This window comes from Saimiri boliviensis, chromosome 17, assembly GCF_048565385.1.
Source record: "Saimiri boliviensis isolate mSaiBol1 chromosome 17, mSaiBol1.pri, whole genome shotgun sequence".
NCBI classification, from domain to species: Eukaryota; Metazoa; Chordata; class Mammalia; order Primates; family Cebidae; genus Saimiri; species Saimiri boliviensis.
In genome coordinates, this window is record NC_133465.1 from 13,237,658 (window position 1) to 13,262,360 (window position 24,703).

Consider the following 24,703-nt stretch of genomic DNA (forward strand, 5'->3'; position numbering starts at 1 on the left):
ATCTTGTCCACTTTGATATCCCCTCGATCCACATAGAGCTTGGGTCGACGCTCCGCCTGAGTCCCCTGGAGCACGTGCGGCGACACTCAGTGACTGACAAGAGGGACTCGGAGGAGGAGTCTGAGAGCACCGCCCTCTGACATGGTACCGCCCATCCTGACTCGCGTGTACATACATCACGGGCCCCAGGAACGCCGCCAGGAGCAGCGTCCGTGAGCTTGCCAAGTGTTCTCTGTTGGCTCTTTCCTGCCACTGCCAACACGAAGTTGGAGTTTGGCAGAAACTTGTGATCTCCAGTCCGTGTGGTGATGCTGGTGGTGCAGATTTTGTTTGTTCCTTTCCGGTGGTGACTTCGGCCTTTTGTTTGACCTTTGCCTTTTGACTTTGTGCCTCTTTTGATTCACTTTCAGCCTCCATGCCAAGCGGCACCCACCTCTCCACCCAAGGCTGGTCAGGAACGTCCTTTGCCAGGTCCGGGTGGTACGGGAGAGGCTTGCTTTGCCTGGTTAGACCCGAGGGCTGCTACCTTCTCCTTGGACAGCTCGTCAGGTCTTGCAGTATCAGTTTAACAGCCACAGAGGGGAAGCAGGGCAGCAGGGCCTTTCACCCACAACTGGACCAGGTCCAGGATTCTAGCAGTCTTGAGGCACTGACCTGTGCCAGCTACTGGTTGTGGCGGGGTGGGGTGGGGGGCTTGACACTGGAAAACCTTTCAGGCCACCCCCTTCAGTAGGCTCCAAAGTAAATGGCTGAAAACAAAATTTGTTTCATTTCCTAAGTTTTCCTTTTTCCACTGTGTGACTGAAAGCTCCTATTACAATCATTTTATACTTCTGAATCTGCAAAACAATCCTGACAGTGTCTGGAGGGCCCAAAGGTGGCCTCCATGTCCCCAAATAGATTGGCTGTATGAGAGTAATTTTACCCCTCTAGGTACCTAAACGCACCCAGCTCACTGTATGCGGGGTCCTAGAGCCTGTCTCTCCTTTCTGGGGGTGAAAACTGAATAGCAATAATTATGTTACCCAAAGCATGTGGAGGAAAGCAAAACCAGTCACGGAGACACCGGCCCACGGGCTCGGCCTGCGGTGTGGCCTGCTTTGCTCACCAGCGTCAGCCGCTCATCCCTTCTCATGAAGTCCCATCCAGTCATGGGGACGAGGGCTGGGAGGGCACCAGGGAGCCTCTTCACACCTGGGGATTAGGGGAGTGAGAAAAGATGTGGTCCATGCATGCAACGTCAAAGTTTAAAATTTTATCCTTTTAAAATAGATATACTATACCTATACATGATATAATATTTGTATATATGAAATCTCTCTATATTTGTTTAATTTGAGCCATTCAATCTAAACCAATGTACAGGTGTACAATGAAAAACTGAAATGCTTAGTTATTTTTCCCAACACGGTGTAAAGTCACACTTCTCCGAGCGGGACGTGCAGACTTTTGATTAGTTACAGCTTTGCTCACTTCCTGGCAAGGGCAGTTCACGCCTCAATTTGTAATGGAATCTGGGGTAAGGGTGGGGGTTGAAAGTTATCTTTAAATACATGTACAAATTGTTGTCAAAAGTAATGTTATTAAAATAGGTTTATTATCCCTGAGCTTGGCATCCGTTCTTGCTTTAATAAAACCTGTGGGGACATGGCTGTCAATCGCAAATGCGTGCCAGGATGGAGCCCGAAGGTCACCACCAGTGTCAAGCCAAGTCCCTGGTTATCTCTTGTCACTTGAGTTTTTAAAGCTCTTTTTCACATTCTCCTGGGTAGGGAGAATACACAGTAAATTCTAGATTCAACTTCGAACATGCTCTTGATTTTTCGAGCATTAATCTGCGTTTGTAAATTCCGCCAAGGAGGGCAAAGGAAACCAGCCCAGTGTGACATTTCTCAAAACCTTCAAGGGCAAAGTGCTCCTCATTCTCAGCATGGAAGCAAGAGGGAGCAAATCTATTGTCTCCACTTTTACCCAAAACAACCAGAAGGCCTGCATTCCCCTGACCAATGACACCAGCCTGGCCGGGCTCTCACTGGTAGGGAAAGCATGCCCGGCGGTCAGCTGGCACAGCGTGAGTTCTGTCAAAAGACTTGGCGAGCGAGGGTGGCTCTCTGAGGACAGGTTCCAGAGGTGCTCATGCAATGGGAGCTGACTTCCAAGGCCCCTGGGTACCAGGCAGCTGCCACCTGCAGCACAGAGAGCCTTCTCCAAGGCAGTGTGCAGCAGACCCTGCTCTGTAACCACAGCAGGAGGAAGCGAAAGAACTCACATTTCCAAACCCAATCTTTATTGCAGCTGAAATACTATTCTTGTTGAGTCTCGGACCCTTAGACCCAGTTGCGTGGCTTAGATCCTGCTGCATGGCTTGTCTCTGGCGTGCAGGGGAATCACTCTGCTGGATTAGAGGAAAGGTGCTGTCGTCTGTGTCTCCATGACTTCCTGAAAAACTGCCTTGCAATGAAATGAGTTCATTTGCCTGTTTCAGTGTAGCAGCCTCCTGTCCCGCGGCTCTGCCAGGCACCAGTTATAAGCGGTGTCTATGGACCAGTGCTTATCTGGGAGCCCAAGCCTTGGCACAACTCCATACCACCCATCCTGAGGTGCCTCCTGGGTGGACTGTCCAGCTTCTACCAGCAAGGAGGGCAGATACAAGGGCGTGTGTGAGACAGCAGACACACAGCCTTCAGAGTCCAGGGTCACTTCCAGCTCTTCACTGCACTCTGACCTTCTTGCTCTGTGGCTCCTCTGTGTGGGCCTGTTTCTGCTGGGGCTCCCCATCCTCCGGGCCGTCTGCCAGCTTCCTGGACAGGAGGGCTGCCCGCACCAGCCGCAGCTCCCGCTTCTCTCTGCGCTCCTCCATCTCCTCGATGTCGCCAGCAAACAGGGCCTTCAGTGGGGGTACCAGCTTGGGCACTGTTGTAAAGTCTCCAAAGCAGACCTAGAAGACACAACACAAGACAAAGCCACGCCTCAGAGGGGCAGGGGTGGGGGACAGGAGCTGGGAGAGAGGCAATCGTGCCCACACAGCAGTGCCAACTCCCCATTCTTACTTCAGAGGGGCAGGGGTGGGGGACAGGAGCTGGGAGAGAGGCAATCGTGCCCACACAGCAGTGCCAACTCCCCATTCTTACTGAGTGCAAACCAATGGGCCACAGTTGAAATGAAAAAAGGAATGGCGTGGAGGCAGCCCTCTAAAGGGGTCTGAGGCTCCCCAGGCCTGGCGGAGGGAGGGTAGTCCAGATGCTCTCAAATCAGGCTCCTGAAAATCCAGGACTGGTTTGTGCCCTGCCCCTTCATTCCGGAAGGCCGGCGTCAGGACTGGCTTTCCCACTCACAAGGGGCAACCACAGGTCTGTGCTGAGACTCAGATGCCATGACTGTGTGAGCAGTCCAGGTCTAAAAAGACTCTCAGAAATTTCCAGTGAACTGAAACTGAAGACGAGCTGGCCCCTGCAGGAGGTGGTTCTTACCAGCAAACCCAACATGGTTCAACCTGGTTGGTGATGGGTAGGTATCCTTTTCCCTGGGTGGCTCCGAACCAGAAAGCAAACTCCAGCTGACCATTCTACTTAGTGTGTGGCGTCCCGTCTCCCGGCCCCGTCCCTGCCCCGTGCTGCCTGCGTGACGTACAGACCTTCATGTGGTCAAAGGCAATTCCCACTTTCTCGTTGAAGTCGGGGCTGAAGAGGGGGACCTTGGCGTAGCGCTGGCTGAAGTGGCTCAGCATGATGAACGCTGCGTTCATCCGCATTCCCACGCCGATGGCTTGGGAGGTTGTGCTGCGGGCAAAGGACAGAGCAGACTGAAGCTGAACCCAAGTGCAAGACTGCAAAGCAGACAGTGGTACAGTCCCTGGCCCTCAACTGCCAGGACACCCAGAGAAGGTGGTGAGTTTTCCTACTGGGCACCTCTGCAGCCAACACAATCTCCCTTTAGGGCCAGATCCTCCACACACTCCCCTGAATGAAGCCCACCCTTTGTGTTGGCTGCCGAATCTGTCCACAAGGGTACCCGAGAAAGCACAGGACCCACCAGGGGTAATGCAGTTGCATTGGAATTAACAGCCCAGTGTTCCGTCCCACAGCCCCCACCTGCCCCTGGCAACTCCCTGACATGGCTTAATAGTTTATTCAGCCTATTTCTAAATGCCTTAAAAAAACTGAGCCTTGCTCTAGAAAATTGCCTAGAAAATTCTGCAAAAATAAAGGCCAAGGGCCTGAGCATTGCCACAGGTCAAGGAAGCCCCCCTCCAGCCCTTGGTAGGAAGCAGGGCAGCCCCATATCAGAGGAGGCACGAACATACGGCTGCTCAGTTTCACGTGCTGGGGGAGGGAGAGGATATAGGCGACCAGGACTGACCGGCCTTTGCTACCTGTGTGTCTTTTCCATTGCTTCCTCTTCTAAACCATCTTCCAGGGTGGCTTCATGTATCAGGAGGGTGGCATCTTTCCCTGGAGAAGAAGCACAAATCTCTGCGAGAGCAGCACACAGCCCTTGGTCACATGCGATTTACTGGTCTCAACACTCAGGCCCCCGGCCCTGTGTTAGGACAACAACCAGAGACTCCCAGGGTGGGGACCTGAGTCTGCTGCCTTTGCTGATGTTTCCCTGCAAGCTCACCTGCATTCGCCTCCAGCTACACAAACCCCAGGGCAACCTCACGGTGGCTTGCTTCTTCCTCTACTCACCCATCCGGACCAGAGCCTCGCAGGGCATGGTGTCCCCGGAATAGACCACTTTCCAGCCGGAGGTGTGCACCAGCGAACAGCCGAATGCGTGCTTGCAGTGTCGCACCAGACAGGTCTGAAACTAAAAGGGCAGGGCTGGAGGGCCTGCAGCTCTGCTCCCCACCTCACCCCCACAATGCCTGCGGCTGTGCCCCTTACCTCTTCCAAATCACACGTTCCCAACAGCGAACTGATCAGTCTTTCCACTGCGGGACTGGAGATCTCAGCCCCTTCCTGAAGGCATTTGGCAGGAATCATACTATAAGACAAAACATTTAAAATGGTAATAAACATTTCTTGGACACCTGGAACCAAAGTTTAAGTCTTTGGCTGGAGAGCCCCAAAATCATTCTTAGGAGGAATCATGATTTAAATTATAGTCACTGAGATGAGAAAACAGCTGTGAAATATAAAAAGCCAAACCAAAAGCCTCCAGGCCCCTGGGAGGAACCCAGCAGGTGAACGCTGCCTCCGGCTCAGGCAGCACAGGCCACGGCCGACTCCAGCAGAAAGGACTCCTTCCCCTTGGGGTGAGGACGGTGCCACCTCCCAGCTGGCCACATACCTGGTGTGGACAGTCTCTGTGCTAGCCACTATTTGGGTGCTTGGCTCTGGAATTGTCTCATGAAGAAAAGCTGGTCAAAGTCTAGAAAGCAGCTCAGAACTCAAATGAGGACTGGGAAGAAATGCTTCTAAGCAAATAAGCATTAAATGGGAACCATTACCATCTAATGATTTCTTTCAGCCAAAGCACGTCTCCCCTGCTTCTGCCATCTGGGACAATGTCAAGGGCAAGGCTGCTGGGGGATACTGTTAACTGCCCCAGCGTCAACCTTGAGCTTCTGAAGGAGGTGACAGCAAGCTGCCCGGGGGGCTGGGCTGCCCTGGACGCTCACCTGATGTGGTGCAGGATCTCCTGGCACTGGTTGTGGTACTGCTGCAGCCAGGGTTTGAGCTGGGTGGGGGCAACCACCAGCAAAGGGCGAAATGGCTTTCCCAAAGATGCCTTAAACAAAAAATCCAAGTGCCGAGTCAGCAACAGAACATCTCAATAAAAACTGGAGTGCCAAGAGGTATGGTGGATTATGCATAAACCACTGAAGCTGTAAGTGCCACACTTACCAAGGCTCGTTCTCTCTGCAGCAAGATATTTAGCAAGCCCTAGGAAGGAAACAGGAGACAGGCGTTAGCCAGGCCCCAAGGCTCTTCTCCTTCGGCTTAGGGTCTGGAGTCCTCCCTCTTGCAGGAGTTGCAGCCCTATGTCAGCCACCAGCCTCTAACACAGCCGCAGTGGGGGCAGCACATGCTGAGCCCCCTGTGCTGTGACCCTGAAATGTCAGAGGCAGAAAGCAATGTGACCCATGTTGGGAAGAGGGATATTGTTAACTGCGCACAGCCCAGGGCCCAGCACCGCGGGAGACCAAGGTGAGGGCCTCACAGCCACACCTCCTGCATCCGGCCGAAGCTTCCTCCGAGCAGGCCGTGTGAGAAGGCAAGATTCAAGAACGACTGGGTAAACCCAAACCTGACTTGCTACAGGAAACGAACTAAACAGAAAGAGAAGACATTCTGTTACACAGAAGGACTGTGCTGGAGTTTTGTAAAAGATCATTTCCTCGCTAGAGAAGTCACAAAAGCTCTGGGCAAGTTTGGGAACTGGAGGAAAAGGACAAGGACAAAGGACCATCTCAATGCGGCAGCGCCTCCTCCAGGCTCGTGGTCCAGCCCAGCACTCACCGTGTGGTGATCAGCATGCAGGTGGGACACAAAGACGGCAGCCAGAGTGCCCAGGACCCTGTCCACCTGGTCTCCGTAATGACGGCACAGCTGCCCAAATGTGCCCTCACCACAGTCCAGCAGCAGAGACGTGTCCGGGCTACAGAAGAGAAGAGCAAGAGCGTCACCGCCACAGGGAAGGCTGCTGACAGTTCAGAGGCTGATGTCTGCTTTGGACAAGACCAGGAAGCTGCCGTAGAAATTTCTGTCTCTTGGTGCTTTTCTTTGAGGAGCTAACATACGAGCCAATTAATTTAACCATAAAGGTAATTTTACATGTGTCTCTCCTCTTTATAGCAAAGAATTATCCATGGAACCCTGAAACTCTTTAAAGTATACTTAGACAAAGGCTGGGCATCAAAAAAAAAAAAAAAAAAAAAAAAAATCTTATAGGGCATGTAAAGCATTTAGTCCTAACAATGAATCTGATTGAAGTATATTGACTGTGTGGCCACACTGTCTGTGGAGGATACCAGGACAGGCACGAGGCCACATGAGACTGTTTCTAGGTCCAGCTGCCATCGGATTTTCCCCTTTTCAAGCGGCTAGGATTTCCTCAGCTCATGTCCTCAAAGACACCTGGTGCAGGTCGGGCTGCAGGTGCTTCATCCAGGGAACTAGTTAATGTAGACTTCCAGGTTTCACTCAGGGCTTCTGACTTGCTTTTAGGCAGGGCTCTGGAAGTTTAGATTCTGACAAGTTTCTTGGGCTATTCTGATGTGCAGTCCATTTCACATAACAGATGGTGACAGCTTCAAGGCAGAAAGAGTACTGGCCTGCTCTGGCCTTCCTCCTCCTTTGGGAGGAGCCATGAAGACTGAGAGGGCTGCACCTAATTTGCAGCAGAGAAGCCTCAGGGTGACATTACCTTCCTGGGGTGGGGGGAAGCAGGGTGGCAAGGTAGCAAAAGCACCTTCTCATGAGCTGAAGCTAGTTCAAAGGGCCATTTGGAGGGTGTCAGTCAGCAACTCAAAAAGCCCTTCTCCCACTATCTCAGCCCCTGTGAAAGCCCAGCTCACTCCAAGCTGCTTTATTGCATTTCCTCATCCACAGAGAAACATACCCCAGATCGTACATTTCTGACATCAGGGCGCATCTCGTCACTGCTGTATATGGCTCATGCCTGTAATCCCAGCACTTTGGGAGGCTGAGGCGGATGGATCATGAGGTCAGGAGTTTGAGCCTGGCCAACATGGAGAAACCCCGTCTCTACTAAAAATACAAAAATTAGCCAGGTGTGGTGGTAGATGCCTGTAATCCCAGCTACTCGGGAGGCTGAGGCAGGAGAATCACTTGAAACCAGAAGGCAGAGGTTGCAGTGAGCTGAGCAACTGTACTCCAGCCTGGGCAACAAGAGTGAAACTCCATCTCAAAAAACAAGAAAAAGACACAATGGGATGAATTTTGGTGATTCCCCGAGTAAATGTTTGCTACCAAGGCTATAAAATGCAGTAAGGCCACTGTTTCTCCTGGACACTCCAGTGGAGATAACAAGTCACAGGGCTTGACTTGATACGGCTGCATTTTCAAATCGACTGGTTGAGTGCAGTAGGACTTGTGTGTAACAAGTAAACAAGCCCTTGATGGAAGGATGCTTTGTGGGAAAGCAGCAGACCTTATGTTGACAAGCGTGGCACTGACATTTCGAATCTTCATCGGGATGGCAGACCCCGTTCCAAGGAAGACGATTTCTGGGTATGGACTTTTCTCTGAAAAAACACATGTAAAACAATCCATTTCCATGGGTCAGACGTGAGCCAGTATGCAGCCATGAGTGCTATGGTTTGTGTACCACTGGTTCCTCCCCAAACCTCATGTGGAGATGTGCTCCCCCGCATGGCAATGTTGGGAGGCAGGGCCTAGTGGGAGGTGTTTGGGCTACAGGGGTGGACCCTCCTGAGTGGCTGGGAGCAGTTATCACGGTAGTAAGTACTGGCCCTCAGGAGACTGGATTACTTCTCAAGGGAATGGATTAGTTCCTGAGGGAGGGGGTTGTTATAAAGCCAGGGTGCAGCTCAGGTTTTCCCCTCTTCACAAGCATCCCCTTCCGACTTGCCCTCCTCTGCCAACGTGATGACGCAACAAGAAAGCCTTTGCTGGAAGCCAGGGCCAGGACCTTAAATTCTCAGCCTGCGGAACCATGAACTAAATAAACCTCTTTTCTTTATAAATGACCCAGCCTCACATATTCTTTTAAAGTAACAAAAAACAGATGAAGACAGATGGGCAAGGAACACAGTTCTGTCCAGCTTCCCAGGATGGGGACTGGCAGGTCCCTGGCAACTTGCCCCCACACAAAGGACTTCACACTAGTGTAGGACCCACAGGCTATTCGTCACCAAAGGGCTATCGGAGAAGAGCAAATAAATTCTACAGTCCTTTCTTCAAAAGAATTGCTGTAATTCTTTTAAATTTAAAACATGACGTGTCTTTATGCTGGGAACTGTCATTTATTTCAAGAGTGCTGAGTCTGCCTTGCAGACTCACACTGCAGGACAAGTGCTTCGGTGGGACCCTCCCAGCTCTACCAGGTAGGAAATGCTGCGTTTCACAAGGGCGACAAGGCTCAGAGGGCCAGGACTCCAACGAAGATGGTAAGAGGCAGGGTCAGGATTCAAATCCAGGGAGACCCAGTGACAAAACCTGTACCCGGCCCTCAACCTCAGCTGAGTGACGTGGCCAAGATCCTCCATGGACGTGCACAGAAAGCCAGGACTAGATCCCTGGCAGGCAAGTCCCTGTTTCCGGCTCTTTCCAAAGGTATTCACTAAACCGTTTCACTCGGTGTGTGCCTCCTAAAGAAGGCCTGGGTGCCATCAACAAATGCTCTGATTGGGTGGGGTGGGGCACGGGAATTGGGATTCTTAAACTTCCCAGAGCTCCAATGGCCATAATTCTAATGTAGAGAAGCCCAGGATTAAACTGAAAAGCCACATTAAAATGTACCCTGCCAGCAGCCTACTTAATGTCATGAAAACAGCAGCAGGGGGCTGAGTCCAGGAAAGAATGGCTGCTTTGCAGGGCCCCCCTCACCTGCCGGGGCTGGGCCATCCTGTGCACTCCTCCTGGGCCCCCCTCACCTGCCGGGGCTGGGCCGTCCTGTGCACTCCTCCTGGGCCCCCCCCTCACCTGGTGGGGCTGGGCCGTCCTGTGCACTCCTCCTGGGCCCCCCCTCACCTGCCGGGGCTGGGCCGTCCTGTGCACTCCTCCTGGGCCCCCCTCACCTGCCGGGGCTGGGCCATCCTGTGCACTCCTCCTGGGGCCCCCCTCACCTGGTGGGGCTGGGCCGTCCTGTGCACTCCTCCTGTACTCTTGCACACTTTCCTTGAAGTTGGGAAGCTGCAGTGCCTCGGCTATGAATTCCTCAGGATTGCAAGTAATAATGGCATCTCTGCAGGGAGAGAAGCATCTCAGGTGATGATGGGATGTATGGCCTCAGCAGACCCTAATGTGGATGTCCAGAATAAATTCAGGGGGACAATCTGCTGGAAGTTCTTTCAGATCAACACTGAAGGCTAAGTGCCTAAGATCCGGGGCAGTTCTGCTCCACCACCCTTAGGAAGCTGCATCGCTCCGCCTCAGGGCCAGACAACGGGCACTGATGCTCAGGGCAGGATGGTTTTCTTTGTGGCCAGTGCTGCTGTCCTGATGCAGCACCCCTGACCTCCACCCACCTCCTAGGCTGTGACAACCAAAAATGCTTCCAGACATTGCCAAATATCCACTGAGGGGTAAATGGTCCCAGGTGAGAAGGAGGGCCCTGGAGGAGTGACTCTCAAACTCGTGCACACCCAGGAACCCTGGCAAAATGTAGAACCCAACTGAGTAGCTCTGCAGCGAGGCCTGAGATCTCACTTTCCTAGCAAGCCCCAGGTCACCCGGAGTGACAACTCCTTGGACAGGTGGCTCTTCAACCTGGCTGAGCAATAAAATCTGGGAGCTTGTGAGTCCCAAGCCTAACTCTCAAGATTCTAATTCACTAGGTCTGGGGCAGGCCCTACACAGTATTTTTCACAAGCATAAGGTAAGTCTGAATGTCAGCTAAGACTATGAATCGCTGCTAAGTGTGAAGAGCCTGTACAGATGCCAGCAAAGGGACACCAGGTTCTTCAACCCCGTGATGCTGCCTGTGGGCTAGAGTCTTGCTACTAAAGTCTCTTAAAGGGCCCCACCTGCCCAACCACAACAGCACACAGCGTCCAGTCATAATCCATCACATGGTCTACGCTAATACGAACACTGTGGAGTGGACAGGAAACTTAAAATCAAGGTTCAGATCTTAAAGTTTAAAAGAGGCTGGGCACAGTGGCTCACGCCTGTAATCCCAGCACTTTAGGAGGCTGAGGTGGGTAGTTCACCTGAGGTCAGGAGTTTGAGAACCACCTAGCCAACGTGGTGTCACCCCATCTCTGCTAAAAATACAAAAAAATTAGCCAGGCATGGTGGTGCATGCCTGTAATCCCAGATACTTAGGAGGCTGAGGCAGGAGAATGGCTTGAACTTGGGAGGCGGAGACTGCAGTGAGCTGAGTTCGTGCCACTGCACTCCAGCCTGGGCAACAAGAGCAAAACTCCATCTCAAAAATAAATAAATAAATAAAGACGTGGGAAACTAAGGCTATTCACTTTCCTGGTTGGAGTGTACTGGTAAGGGTTTCAAAATGGCATTCTGCATTTATCAAGTACCTTAAGAAGTGTCACACTCTGGGCCAGTAATCCCACATTTAGGAGGGACTTTAAGGGAACAGAGTTCCCATCCAAGATTTATACATGAGACATTTACTGTTTCATTAAAACGGCAAAAAATTGGCAACACCCCAAATGAGTAAACATCCCTATTTGGAATACCAATAAAAATCTTGTCACTTAAGACTATTTAGTGACACAGGAAAAGACTGATGACGTCTGGACATAAACCCACATATACAAATTAAGAAACACAAAATGTTAACAACCATTGCCTCTGGGTGACGGGATTACGGGTGACCTTCTTCATCATACATTTCTTATTTTCTAGAATGTGAAACAAATGAGCTCTATCAGTGCTGTTTCCAGGACAGTTTTGGAAAACGAGAACTACTGGCCCCAATCCTCCCACCTCGATCCAGCCTGGAGTAGGCTGTTTTTCTAAATAAATTCCTACTGGCACACAGCCAAGCCCATTCATTAGATTACTGCCCGTGTCTCTTTTGCGCTCAAAGTGGAGCTGAATAGTTGCAACAGAGACCATATGGTCTGGAGAGCCTCCTGAAACATTTACTATGTGGCTATTTACAGAAATGTTTCCCAACCCGACTGAGACAATTCCATTAGTTCAAGATGGCACAGACCTCTGCCACTCCCTCCTGGGACGGAGCTGGTACTTGAGGAGGCATTCACCCCGAACCACGGGCACACTGAGGACGGGGCTCTCCTCCTGAAAGGGGAGAAAACACATTCATGGAGAGAAGGAGAGGGGGCAAGAGCTGGGCCGACAAGGGGCCGTTCTGAGACACTACCTTACAGGGGAAACTGGTGAGCAGGGGGAAGATGTCCGGGTGGATGAGGTTGAGCTGGGTTTGGATCTTGTGGCTGCGAAGGCAGTGAACTGACGTACAGTTTTCATTCAGGACCAAGTGCTGGGTGTCAGGCCCAAACCTGCAATGAAAGAGACCCTGCATTTGCAGCGCGTGTCAGCAAGCAGTTCCCCGAGGAGTGGCGCCGAGCTCAGGAGTGGTAATGGGGATGAGGTGTTCAAAGAGGTCAGTGACTTGCCCAAAATGGGTTACTGTATGGCCAAACATGGTCACACTCCTGAGTGTCAAAGCCTGGTGTTCCCTATCTCAGCTGCCTTTCAGGTGTGCTGGGAAGAGTGAGAGGAAAAACAAGAAAAAGAAAGATGTCCACGGCCTACAAGTAGGGGACTCAAACCCTGAGGAATGAAAGAAGAGCCCGCAGGAGAGCAGGCCTCGGGGTTATGTGGGGGAGACACAGCAGGGGCCGAAAAGCAGCCCATGGTCACTCTGCACCCGAGCTGAGCTCACACTCTTCCACCTGGCCTTGGCCAGCAATGGCCCGAGGAAAAAGTAAAGCTCCCTCCTTCCAGTGACTAAAATCTACCTCCCAGGGTTGCTGGGGATGACCCTAGAAGAAATGAAGTGAAACGCAGGGTGTTTTAACACACCACCTGCCACAAAGTGGGCATTCAGGAAACAGAAGCAATCATTTTATATCTGCAGTCTCTTCTTTGGGATTCACTGGTGGAATCCTCAACCAAAGGGCAGTATTTGTTCAGACAAGCTGAAGAGTGTGGAGGGTATCGAATGAATGGAACTGTGTGGACGCTGCGCCACCTAGAGGTGCGTTTTTCCACAAGTGCGGCACAGATCAGGGCGCCTAGAATTCTGGGAAGGCAGGAATCCCACAGAAAGTTTAGGCAGGTGCAGAAGGGTAAGTAGTGCTTGAAAGAGCAAGGTGGGGGGGGAGAGGGGCAGGCACCGCTACCCAGAAGAGTTGCCCCAAGTGCTGCTGGGCTGGGCTCCATACCTCTCCATCCACTGCTGGTACCTGCTGTCCACAAGCACAGATTCTGGGGCCAGGTGAACCACCAAGGCCACAGGGGCATCTGCGTTTCCTTGGTACCTGGGCAGAAGGAAGAATGAGGGCTTTACAAAGTGATACAGACTCAGGACATACCGAGAGAGGAACCATGCAGCCAGGGAGAGGTACCACCAAGCCCTCTGCGGCACTGCAGTGAGTCCACAGCCTCCACGCCCAGGCCACGCTCTTCCAGGGCTGCTCACAGCAGGCCCCAGTGCTGGGCCATTTCCAGTGGACACGGGTCTCCTCCATCTGGAAAGCTCTGCTCTGGGCCTTCTAGTCAGCCTGGTGGATCCTTTCTCAGCACTGCCGTTCCTTCCTGTCCTCTCCACTCACAGGGGTCCGACCTGCAAAGCCAGACCCAGGCTCTCTCTGCCTCCTCCCGCTCCCTCTCTCCTTTCTCTCTCACAGCATTTCCTCCAATGAACCTCCTGCACTCCAATGCCACCTTGGTGTCTGTTTTCCAGAGGACTTGTGACACAGGCATGAAAACTGAAAATCGTCTGAAATTCCACCACATGGACAACGGACCACTTACTAACATGCTGATGTGTTTCCCTCCAGTTCCCTTTAAAAAGAAATATACATGGTGGCTACTTTTATCTGTCCCACCACCAGCATCATCACACAGATGCACATGGCTCTTGGGTGACACCTCATTCATTGAAGAAGCTTGATTAAAATACAAAGCCTGGGCTACCAGGGCACCGACGTTCACCCACAGAGAATAAAGCCGACTATGAATGAACTCCTAACACTCTGACTCGGAATGGGAACAGCAGCCCAAAAGGATTTGTTGTGGTAAGTAGAAAACACAAGTGAAAAAACAGACAGACACAAACTAGGAACGGGAAAAATACAGGTAAACTACCACGAGTTGGAGAAAAGACTCAGACTCAGATACGTGGGTCAGAGATTCCACCTGGGATGAAAGCTGACTGCCAAACTGGTTCTTTTTTAGAGGACAAAAACAGTGGCAGTTGGCCCCAAAGACATTGCCTAGCTGTGATTCCATCCCGTAACACAGTCCTAACCACGACAGTCTCATACTCTGATTCACCTCAGATGTCTCAATGCAGGTAATGGAAGCAAATTCAGTTAAAAATAATGCAAATGATAATCTGTGCCATTAGTTAGAACTCAAAAGGGGGTTCTAGAATTTCTTGTAGTGTAAGAGCTGTAACAGTTCCAGCTGAATCTCCAGTCCTCAGTGGTGTCAGTTTTCAACCTTTTCTAATTGCACTTTGAGTCTGCGTACACAGGAGCCCACCAACTTACCAATCACGACTTAAATCCTGACAGCAGGACCGACCCAAAGGTAGAAGTCCTGGCCTCTGAATTTGAAACCCAGACAGTGGGCCTTGCCAGAAACAGGGCTCCTGCCACAACATGCCCATGTCAGTGCTGGGCTGGGTTTCAGCTCTCACTTTCCCCACCTTAGAGACCCTCATTACCTCTGAAAGGTGGCATTCTCACAGATGGGCTGAATGAAGCCTTCATTTGGGCATTCTACCACCACAAAAGCAGCACCGGGATCTGGAGGAGTACACAGCTCTTCGGGCAAAATCTGCAAAATCAAATAAGCCCGCCCAATTGGGTCACAGGTCAGCCACCAAACTGAACTGCCTTCAAGTTAACTGCTAACATGACACATCCTATCCAGTGAGCTGACAGGTACACAAAGCACAAAACCAGCTTTACGCAACACCAGCAGCACCCTCCTGCTCTCTTTGTTGACACGTATAAATAGGTAACTGGCAGGCACAGGCCCTTTAGGACTACACTGGCCAGGAAATGAGGCGTGCATTAAGGTTCTATTCATTCGTGGCCACTGGTCCTCATGTCCTTAGAAGTCAGAGGAAATATCTTTTTTTTTTTTTTTGAGACGGGAGTTTCGCTCTTGTTACCCAGGTTGGAGTGCAATGGCACGATCTCGGCTCACCGCAACCTCCGCCTCCTGGGTTCAGGCAATTCTCCTGTCTCAGCCTCTTGAGTAGCTGGGATTACAGGCATGCACCACCATGCCCAGCTAATTTTTTGTATTTTTAGTAGAGACGGGGTTTCACCTTGTTGACCAAGGTTGGTCTCGATCTCTTGACCTTGTGATCCACCCGCCCCGGCCTCCCAAAGTGCTGGGATTACAGGCTTGAGCCACCGCGCCCGGCAGAGGAAATATCTTGACAAAGAATACGGTGACATTCCTCTGGGCCACAAACCACAGGCCCATCCATCTGGGGTCTATTGTTAGACACCGTCCTGAGCTCAAGTACCAGGGAGAGCAGGCACTCTTTGAGGAGGAGGATGATAGGATCCTAAATGGACAATCTACAAAAATGCCCAAATACAGCCCTGCTGACATGCAGGACAAGCACAGATAAAAAGAGACCATTGTGGCCGAGCGCAGTGGCTCATGCCTGTAATCCCAGCACTTTGTGAGGCCAAGGTGGGCAGATCACCTGAGGTCAGGAGTTCGAGACCAGCCTGGCCAACATGGTGAAACTCCACCTCTGCCCAAAATATAAAAAATTAGCCAAGTGTGGTGGCGTGTGCTTGTAAGCCCAGCTACTTGGGAGGCTGAGGCAGGAGAATTGCTTGAACCCAGGAGGTAGAGGTTGCAGTGAGCTGAGATCACACCATCGCACTCCAGCCTGGGCAACAACGGTAAAACTCTGTCTCAGAAAAAAAAAAAAAGAGTCCATTTTATCACTTAGCTAAGTGATATCCAAACTATTGCTCTTCCTTCAGAAGTGGTGTCTGTGGGGCCTGCACCAGATAGTGACTGCCCATTGCTCCTCCAGACCCTACCTGTAACTGCTGAATCATCGACAACACCAGGCGTCTCACCTCTCTTCCTTCATGAATGATGCTTTTCCCCGCCTTGACATCAGCAATGATGGGGGCGATGGCAGCTGTCCCACTGAAATGAAGAGGCAAGGCCTCTGTGAGATGTGTTTTCCTTCAGTGCAAAGGTGACCCAGGAAGGCCCCAGAAGCCTCACCCCCGACACTCACACTGGGAGGCCCAGGTCCTTTGCTTTTAACACCAAGAAGTTTCCTCTCTTTAAGTGAAGCTGCAACAAAGAAAACGTGAATTCAGTGGCTAAGCAAGAAGTTTGGTTTTAATCAGTTTTCTCAGAAGTGTATCTTTCTGGATTTAAAAAAAATGTTGTGTTCTTACAATTCATTAAAATGCATTTATTGCATTCAGAAGGTACACTATATTTTCAATAAGTAAATTTATTGTCAAATGCTTTAGTACTAAAAGACAAAATGATTTAAATCACAGTGCTTTATTTCCTAGGATCGACTCATTATAAATTTAATAAAAAAATGTAACTCATTTCAATATGAAAGTTAATAAGCATCCTTCAAACATCATTGAGGAGAAACACTCTTCTGTCATTCTACACGCCTCAATTAACAGCTAAAGGAATGTCACCAGAGAGCACTGCCTAACACAGCAACCATCAAGCAAACTGTATGTAACATAATATTACAACGACAGTGATAGGCTAACAAAAGGATGATTTTTAAAAAAAATTTTACTTGTATTTTGCAATTATTTGGCAATATAATGTCATTGCTTTTATCTTAGAGAAAACAATTACAATTAAAAATCCTCAATATGCTATTATATTAGAAAGGCAAACAATAATTCTATCACAAAGCTTCATAATCGTTCTATATGAAAAAAATTTTTTTTACACACACCAGAAAAAAGTCAGAAATGACATATGTCTTTGAGTGTTGGATTATATCTGATTTTCATTTTCTCCTTTAAATCTTCATCAACTATGTGCATCTTCTTTTAACTCCCTGAAGTCAAAAACTTACTCAAAGGGCTAAATCTCAAATTTGGATCTGAAATCCTTATTCTCGGGGTTCTAGAATTTTCCATTTTGAAAAATACTGTCCTAGATGAAGGATTACAGCTTCAGTATGCACATCACACAATGATGACTGATGGCTGACATCTTTAGATAATTAACAAGCATGTCATGACCCAGCATTCTCTCCACACCCAAATGGGTTTGGGGATAGCAACTCAATGTCTCTCTAATGTTTAAAAGACTTCTGGGGGCAGTGGCTCACTGTAATCCCATCACTTTAGGAGCCCAAGGCAGGAGGATCACTTGAGGTCCGGAGTTCAAGACCAGCCTGGCCAACATGGTGAAACCTGATCTCTACTAAAAATACAAAAATTAGCTGGGTATGGTCATGGGCACCTGCAATCCCAGTTACTTGGGAGGCTGAGGCAGGACAATCACTTGAACCTGGGAGGAGGAGGTTGCAGTGAGCTGAGATGGTGTCACTGCACTCCAGCTGGGCAACACAGCAAGACTCCGTCTCTAAATAAATAAAATAATAAATAAATGGTACTTGAAGGCTGGGTGTGGTAGTTCACTCCTTTAATCCCAGCACTTTGGGAGGCCTGGGCAGGCAGATCACTTGAGGTCAGGAGTTTGAGACCCGCTTGGCCAACATGGCGAAACCCCGTTTCTACCAACAATACAAAAATTAGCTAGGCAAAATGGCAGGCACCTGGGATCCCAGCATGGGAGGCTGAGGCAGAAGAATCACTTGAGCCTGAGAGGCGGATGTTGCAGTGAGCTGACATGGCTACACTGCACTCCGGCCTGGGTGACAGAGGGAGACTCCATCTTTGAGAAAAAAAAAAAAAAAAAAGATACCTGCAGACTTAAGGCAGGGAAACCCATCTCCCCAGGAGCTGAACTCAACCCATGGAGATGCGTTCCTCTCTGAGGAATGCAGAGTATTTAGAAGACGGATGACAGCCAGATGCAGCCGACAAGGTCCAACACTGCGCCAGCTGCCCAAAGCCAAGGTCTTCCATCAGGTGAGTTTCTCAGGTCCTCATGCCCAGAGACTCCCAGAACTTGACCTAGCTCAGTTTTACTGCTTTCCAAACCGTCACCTGAGAGCGGCAAATTAATTAGAAGAGGGGAAAGTGGTTACAGGTTAATCCAGTGACAAGAGCCCTCAGAAGCAGCAGCAGAAGACAGCAAGGAAGGAAACAGAAAAGCCAGGGCAGGCAGCTGGCAGCCCCCAGGCATGGCTGCCTGATCACAGAGCAACTGCCTGAGTGTGTCAAAGTGAGCTTGTCACATTTCATCATGCTCAGTGTTACCTATTCAGGAAAGGAGGAATACAATGTAAAGAATATCATGTAAAAACAGTTGAAAAATCAGACAGTATAAATATAGATTATCAAAAATAAAATTTTTTTTAAGTTTAAAAAATTATTTTGCTGTCTAGAAACTCAGACACATAAGTAATAAGCGTGTTAACAATAATACTTAACTTTTATGAAAATCACATTATTCAAATAAATTGATAGAAATGACACTGGCAATGATCTTGCAACTAATATTAGTACTTACTTTATTATTTTCACTTGTAGGTTTTATAATTCAGATAAAAATTCCAAATATATTTCAAAATCAACATGAAAAAAAATCTAAGCCCACAAAAAGGCAATGAAATCTTTTCACATATTTAGACAAATTGGTTGAAAATTGTATGATCATAAAATTTTAATGCAAAAATCTATTAAAAATAATCCATTAGCCAGATCTTATAAACAGTTTACTGTAATAAAAATTTTTAATGGAATTTGACCAATTTCACAGTTACAGATCTAGGCCTTTCTGAATGCTAGCTAATATTCCAAGCAATCTGCTGTTACACCTTAACTATTGCAGGGAAATAAAGTAAAACAGAGTTAAAAGACTTTGAATAAAGGCCTGATGGAGTTGAAGGAAAACACACGCAGCTGCCTTCAATAATTTCTGAATTCAGCCAGGCACAGTGGCTCTCACCTGTAATCCGAGCACTATGGGTGGCTGAGATGGGCGGATCACCTGAGGTCAGGAGTTCGAGACCAGCCTGGCCAACGTGGTGAAACCCAGTCTCTACATACCAAAAACTAGCCAGGCATAGTGGTGGGCGTCTGTAATCCCAGCTACTCAAGGGGCTGGACAGGAGAATCGCTTGAACCAGGAAGCAGAGGTTGTGGTGAGCCAAGATTGCGCCACTGCACCCCAGACTGGGCAACAAGAGCAAAAGTCCATCTCAAAAAAAACAATTAATTAAAAAAAAAATAAAAATTCCGAATTCTAAAAGGATTGATTGTTGGCAAATATAAAAGAATATGGGCCAGGTGCAATGCCTCATGCCTATATCCCAGCACTTATGGGAGGCCAAGGCCAGTGGATCAACTGAGGTCACGAGTTCCAGACCAGCCTGGCCAACATGGCAAACCCTGTCTCTCCTAAAAATACAAAAATTAACCAGGCATGGGTGGTGCATGCCTGTAATCCCAGCTACTCGGGAGGCTGGGGTGGGAGGACCGTTTGAACCTGGGAAGCGGGGATTGCACTGAGCTGAGATCGCACCACTGCACACTATATCCCAAGTGACAGAGCGAGACTCCGTCTCTACAAAAGAAAAAAGAAAGAGTATATACGGAAGCTGACAGGGCACTGGAAAAGAATTTAAAAGAAAATAAAAGTATGGGGTTATTCTGAGAAACAGAACATCTAAACTCTGAAACCTGCAAGTGATGACAATCATGAAAGGTCAGTAGTAACACTCGTGGTAGGCTCCTGGCCAGTATCATTTCTATTGATTTGTATTTGAAGATCTGCCATTTCTTCTTGGTTCAGGTGACAGGAGCTGCTACCCTCAAATTATTAAATAAGTGCAAACCAAAGGTTGCTGGCCAACCCCTGAGTCACGTACAGCCCTCCGGAATGGCTCCCTTACCTTACAGATGAAAGCTACGACCAGGGAAGGGTCCCTGCCCCCTCTTCTCCGGCTAACACCTGAGGAAAAATACATTTGATTATAACAAGGTAAATGTGAAAGTTATCAAGATATCGCAGACCGAGTTACGACACCGATAACTAATTTCACTTCACATAAAACTTAAATGGATGTTGCTGTCCCAATACAGAGGTTGAAGCCACTAATAACTCAAGAAGATATTTTTTTTTCCCCATTTATGTGGAGATTTGTTGGGGTAAATAAAAAACAGAAAACTCTCACCAGAAAAACTTTGGCAAGTAAAATTTTTTTTTAAATGACACTTCACCTAGGACTGGAGAGGAGACAATTGTAATGTGCTTTATAACACATATTAGAATATATGAAATAACACAAAGGTTCAAAGGCCTGCAGAGAAAATACCTCGTGCCAAGCGAATGAGGACAGCATATAGAGTCAGCCTGTTCTCAGTCACTAGACACAAGACACGACCTTGGGACAGAAAGATGTGCTGCTGAGCTTTGCCGACGCTGGCTTTCTGTTAAGGACAACAAACTGTGGAAGCAGCCCAACTCCTGAGCTACACCTAATCCTGGACTTTTAACTCTGTTTCTGAGTGGGCTGTCATTCTGGAAGAAGAGATGCAGATCCTCTCATTGATGTGACTGTCTCACTGGCTTAGCAGTTCTGGTTTCCACACTGATGAAAAATCTGCATGAATGTTACATTGATGAAAAATACAAATGAAAAATACAAAATCAATCAGTTTGTTGGGCCCTGTTCTCCTCTGGGAAAACAAAGCAGTTTGGCCCTGGACTGGTCGAAAGCTCCAAGCTACCACCTTTACAACAACCCTTCTCTTTCTCCCCATGGGCCAAGTTATATTGAGCCCAGGAAGAAGTATCTGTTTTACTTACACACACGGTTTTCTTATAAGAATGATTCTCTTCAAGCATGATGAGGCAGAGAATTAAGAAAACGCAAGGCTTCCCACTGCTCTGTTTTGTTTATACTATTACCATGTGGAAGGAGCTGCTCATTTTCACTGGACCCGGAGTCTGAAGATCGCTCTGGACTGAGCCTGCTCAGAGGCCTTTCTGGACTCTGCCATGGTTGTTGCTCCCCACTCCTCGGTTCACCTGGTCAGTGCAGACACCACCAAATTACACACTGCACAAGGTGAGCTCACAGCCAAAGTCCAGATGTTCATACAAGGGAATGTCAGAAGGCCAATTAAATCAGCACACCTTTCACTATACAGTAAGAAATAACTAATTACTTACCTTTCTACCTGGTTTTCGGGCTGCATCTATGTCCTGTTCATCTTTTTGTTTCTGCTTAGCTCACAGCCTCGCCAATGGTACCAACTCAACAATGTGTTATACAAACAATGTGGGTTGTCACCATGCATATTTACTATCATCAATCCCACTAAAAAACGTATGCCCAAAGGGTACCTATCTCTAGGAGAAGGAGCATCATTTTACATTTAGTTAAAGTTCAAGATGAAGGGAAAACAATTCGCTGCTCTAAGAAGCTAAAGCACAGCTGTAACGACAATGAACATATGTTCATTCATTTAGGGCCACTGGGCACTGAAAAAATAATGATCAGCAAAACTGAGCATGTTAATAGAGATCGCACAAGTAACACACGACAGTGAACACAATGGAGCGAAGAACAGGGTGCCAGAAATGCACAACAGAGGGAACAACTCAGGCTGGAGGTGGCAACAGCAGGGCTCAGGTGAGAGAAGACATGAGTAGGTGGAATGAGCCAGGCCACGGGAGTGCTGCTCAGACCGTCACAGTACTGGCCTATGAGCACTTGTGCCAATTGCTCCAGCACATTCCTCCCCTCCCCGCTGCCTCCTGCCCACAGTCGGCATAAACCTCATCTCCTCGCCAGGTTCTGGACTTCTCTGGCCTTTATTGGGTGCTCTGGTCTATTATCCATCAGCACTTGGTAAGCATCACGTCAGTTAGCACTATCAAGGAAATACCCCTACTGCTTGGTATTCTCTTCACATGTAAGTAAAACGATACGGAATGTCTTTAGCCACGCTCAGGACAAGACTGACTCTCCTTAAGGGAAGACCACATCATCTGGCCCTGGTACTTCAGAGTTTGTAGGAGCTTCTAACCCCCTAACAACACATCTTTTAGGTTTCTGTTATCATTATTTATTTTAAAAAGCCTATCTGTGCCAACCTCTTCACAACCCTGTCATCAAAAGAGGGTACTTACACCTGTGGGGAAAAAACTTCCAAGCAATGAATGTGCAAACTGTAACACAATCTATTTCCCAACAGTGCTTGATGATGTAATATTCCAAAGCATAATCACTATCATTAGGCGTGAGTTAGAGGTGCTTATCCATAAGACTATAAGCTCCTTAAGGGCGGGAACCATATCTTAATTCCCCATCTAAATTTTCTAATCATGCTCAGAACACAAACCAGGGTGCCTAAAGCAAATGTTCCATTTCTATTATCACCCATGTTCTCTCTACTCAGGACTACACCCGCCTCCCAGGACATCTGGCTTTCATACTCACTGTATATGGGGACCTGGTAAACTGTCATGGTCTCATCCTTGTATTCTGGGGCAGAGTGGGGCCGCACAGCTACAAGAAAACCACACAACAGCAAAGTGATTGCATTAGTGAAGACGTGTGGAAAGACTAACTTCCACAATCACCAAGCAGGAATTGCCTGCAGTGAACTGCCTCAGTCTTATGGTGGAAATCTGACACAAAAAATGGACTAAGGAGATTACAATTTTTAGGAAATAAATAAAAGCGTATTTTTGTCAGCCATTTATATTTACTACAGCCAGCTGAAAGGACATTATAATCATTGGTGACTATCAATTAAAAATTTAAAAACAAGGCTGGGCACGGTGGCTCACGCCTATAATCCCAGCACCTTGGGAAGCCAATGTGGGCAGATTGTGAGGGTCAAGAGTTCGAGACCAGCCTGGCCAAAATGGTGAAATCCCATCTCTACTAAAAAATACAAAAATTAGCCAGGGTGGTGCTATTAGGTGGTGGGTGCCTGTAGTCCCAGCTACTCAGGAGGCTGAGGCAGAAGAAATCACTTGAACCTGAGAGGTGGAAGTTGTAAGTGAGCCAAGATAACTCCACTGCTCTCTAGCCTGGGCGATAGAGCAAGACTCCATCTCAAAATATGTATGTGTATATATATACATATATATATATATATATATATTTAAAAACAAAACAAACTGGAACTCAACTTTCAGAGGTCCAAGTTAACAAAAAGAATTATGAAGCCAGAGAACCTATCATCTCAACTAGAAGAGCTGATATGTATTTTGAAACAAAATACTAGTGTTTCTATATAAGAGGAGTATTAACAACCCACAGATGCACACCAGTGCCGGGACGAGGTCCTCCTAGCACCCTCAGTGAGGCCTCTTCCCATCAAGAGGCTGTAAGCCTCCCTGCACACCTAGAGCTGTGGTTCAATGTACAAAGTTGGCCACAAAACCTTTAAGAGCCTCTCATCACACCCACTGCCCCGTCCCCTGGTTACAGGAAATTCAAAGCAACACCGAGAAGCACCTCTAGAACTGAGCGCCCTGTCTAAATGGAGAACACTCACAGCAAGTACACAGGCATGGATCAGCTGTTCAGTTACTCCTGCCTATCTGGTCCCTACTTTTGCAGCACTGAGGTGGAAGCACAGGAAATGTCAACAGGCATTATTTAAAAAACCCATCTCTGGCCAGGTGCAGTGGCTCACGCCTGTAATCCCAGCACTCTAGGAGGTCAAAGTGGGTGGATCACGAGGTCAAGAGATCTTGAGGCTATCCTGGCCAATATGGTGAAACCCCATCTCTACTAAAAACATGAAAAATTAGCAGAGTGTGGTGGCATGTGCCTGTAGCTCCAGGTACTTTGGAGGCTAAGGCAGGAGGATTGCTTGAACCCAGGAGGTGGAGGTTACAGCGACCCGAGATTGTGTCACTGCACTCCAGCCTGCTGACAGAGCCAAGACTCTGTCAAAAAAACAAAAACAAAACACCACCACCATTTCATGGTGATGAAGCATTTGACTTTGAGGTTTAATTTCAATGTTTTTAATGGATTCTAATTTGAGAGGTCAGGGCATGTATGAGTAAGAAATAGCAGATAATGAGTCACAGACAAAGACGTACCCAGTTCTATTCCTTTCAATGGACCAGAAAATATTTTGATTGCTTCGAGGTATTTTTCCTAATGAGAAACAAAGAAATGAGCAATTATGGTTAAACAAACTTAGAACACAGCAAGTATTCAAATATTTTAAAGGTTACCAATAGGTATCAACTTAAAACAAACCTTAGTATTTGGAACATCATTTATTACAAATGTTTACTAAGCGTCCACTATGTCATATGCCAAGGATTTAGCAGGAAAGAGATGGAGTCCTTGATGTAATCAGGCCAGTGGAGAAGACAAAATGAAACACGATAACAAAAATAGCTTAGTGGCAATTATGCTAAGTGCTCTGCAAGGAAAATAAAAAATACAGAGGGCTGGGATCCAACTTGCCTGGAGAAGAGACAGTTCTGGAGTCAATGACCCTCTAGCTGAGCCCCGAAGGTTTAGTAAAATATAGGCAGCAGTTAGAAGAGGCAGAGGGAACTAGTGGATGGACGGAAGTCCTGAAGTGAACAAGGAGTCAGAAGGGCTTAAGAGTTGGCCATGGAAGCTGCAGCTCAGTGATGGGCACAGATGAAAGTGTGGGTAGGGGCTGGGGCCTACAGGACTTGTAGGCTATATCAGGGTGTTTTGGACTGTATTGCAAGGGGGGGCCTATGAAGGGCTTTAG

At 48.3% G+C, this 24,703-nt stretch overlaps 2 protein-coding genes across 7 annotated transcripts in view; one reads left to right on the forward strand and one right to left on the reverse strand.

The window, feature by feature from the left end:
- The window catches only part of ARHGAP44 (Rho GTPase activating protein 44), a 203,691-nt gene extending 202,084 nt beyond the window's left edge, over positions 1-1,607 (forward strand). For 5 of the 6 annotated variants that reach the window (XM_010339869.3, XM_003929255.4, XM_010339870.2 and 2 more), the window contains one exon: positions 1-1,607. Coding sequence is in view for 3 of the 6 variants with exons in the window: in XM_003929255.4 (XP_003929304.1) it covers positions 1-140 (140 nt within the window). In the remaining 3 variants the exon portion in view is untranslated. The other variant, XM_010339871.3, reaches the window with a different exon arrangement.
- The window catches only part of ELAC2 (elaC ribonuclease Z 2), a 26,836-nt gene continuing 3,368 nt past the window's right edge, over positions 1,236-24,703 (reverse strand). Inside the window, exons 5-24 of the mRNA XM_039475736.2 lie at positions 24,048-24,105; positions 22,423-22,491; positions 20,886-21,005; positions 19,867-19,925; positions 16,093-16,151; positions 15,926-15,998; positions 14,536-14,648; positions 13,028-13,123; positions 12,001-12,139; positions 11,833-11,918; positions 9,776-9,894; positions 8,119-8,212; positions 6,465-6,603; positions 5,850-5,888; positions 5,624-5,733; positions 4,887-4,986; positions 4,689-4,809; positions 4,373-4,451; positions 3,635-3,779; positions 1,236-2,938 (exon numbers count right to left, since the gene is read on the reverse strand). Coding sequence (XP_039331670.1) covers positions 2,711-2,938; positions 3,635-3,779; positions 4,373-4,451; positions 4,689-4,809; positions 4,887-4,986; positions 5,624-5,733; positions 5,850-5,888; positions 6,465-6,603; positions 8,119-8,212; positions 9,776-9,894; positions 11,833-11,918; positions 12,001-12,139; positions 13,028-13,123; positions 14,536-14,648; positions 15,926-15,998; positions 16,093-16,151; positions 19,867-19,925; positions 20,886-21,005; positions 22,423-22,491; positions 24,048-24,105 — 2,046 coding nt within the window. The 3' untranslated portion in view covers positions 1,236-2,710. The remainder of the gene's footprint in view (positions 2,939-3,634; positions 3,780-4,372; positions 4,452-4,688; positions 4,810-4,886; positions 4,987-5,623; positions 5,734-5,849; positions 5,889-6,464; positions 6,604-8,118; positions 8,213-9,775; positions 9,895-11,832; positions 11,919-12,000; positions 12,140-13,027; positions 13,124-14,535; positions 14,649-15,925; positions 15,999-16,092; positions 16,152-19,866; positions 19,926-20,885; positions 21,006-22,422; positions 22,492-24,047; positions 24,106-24,703) is intronic.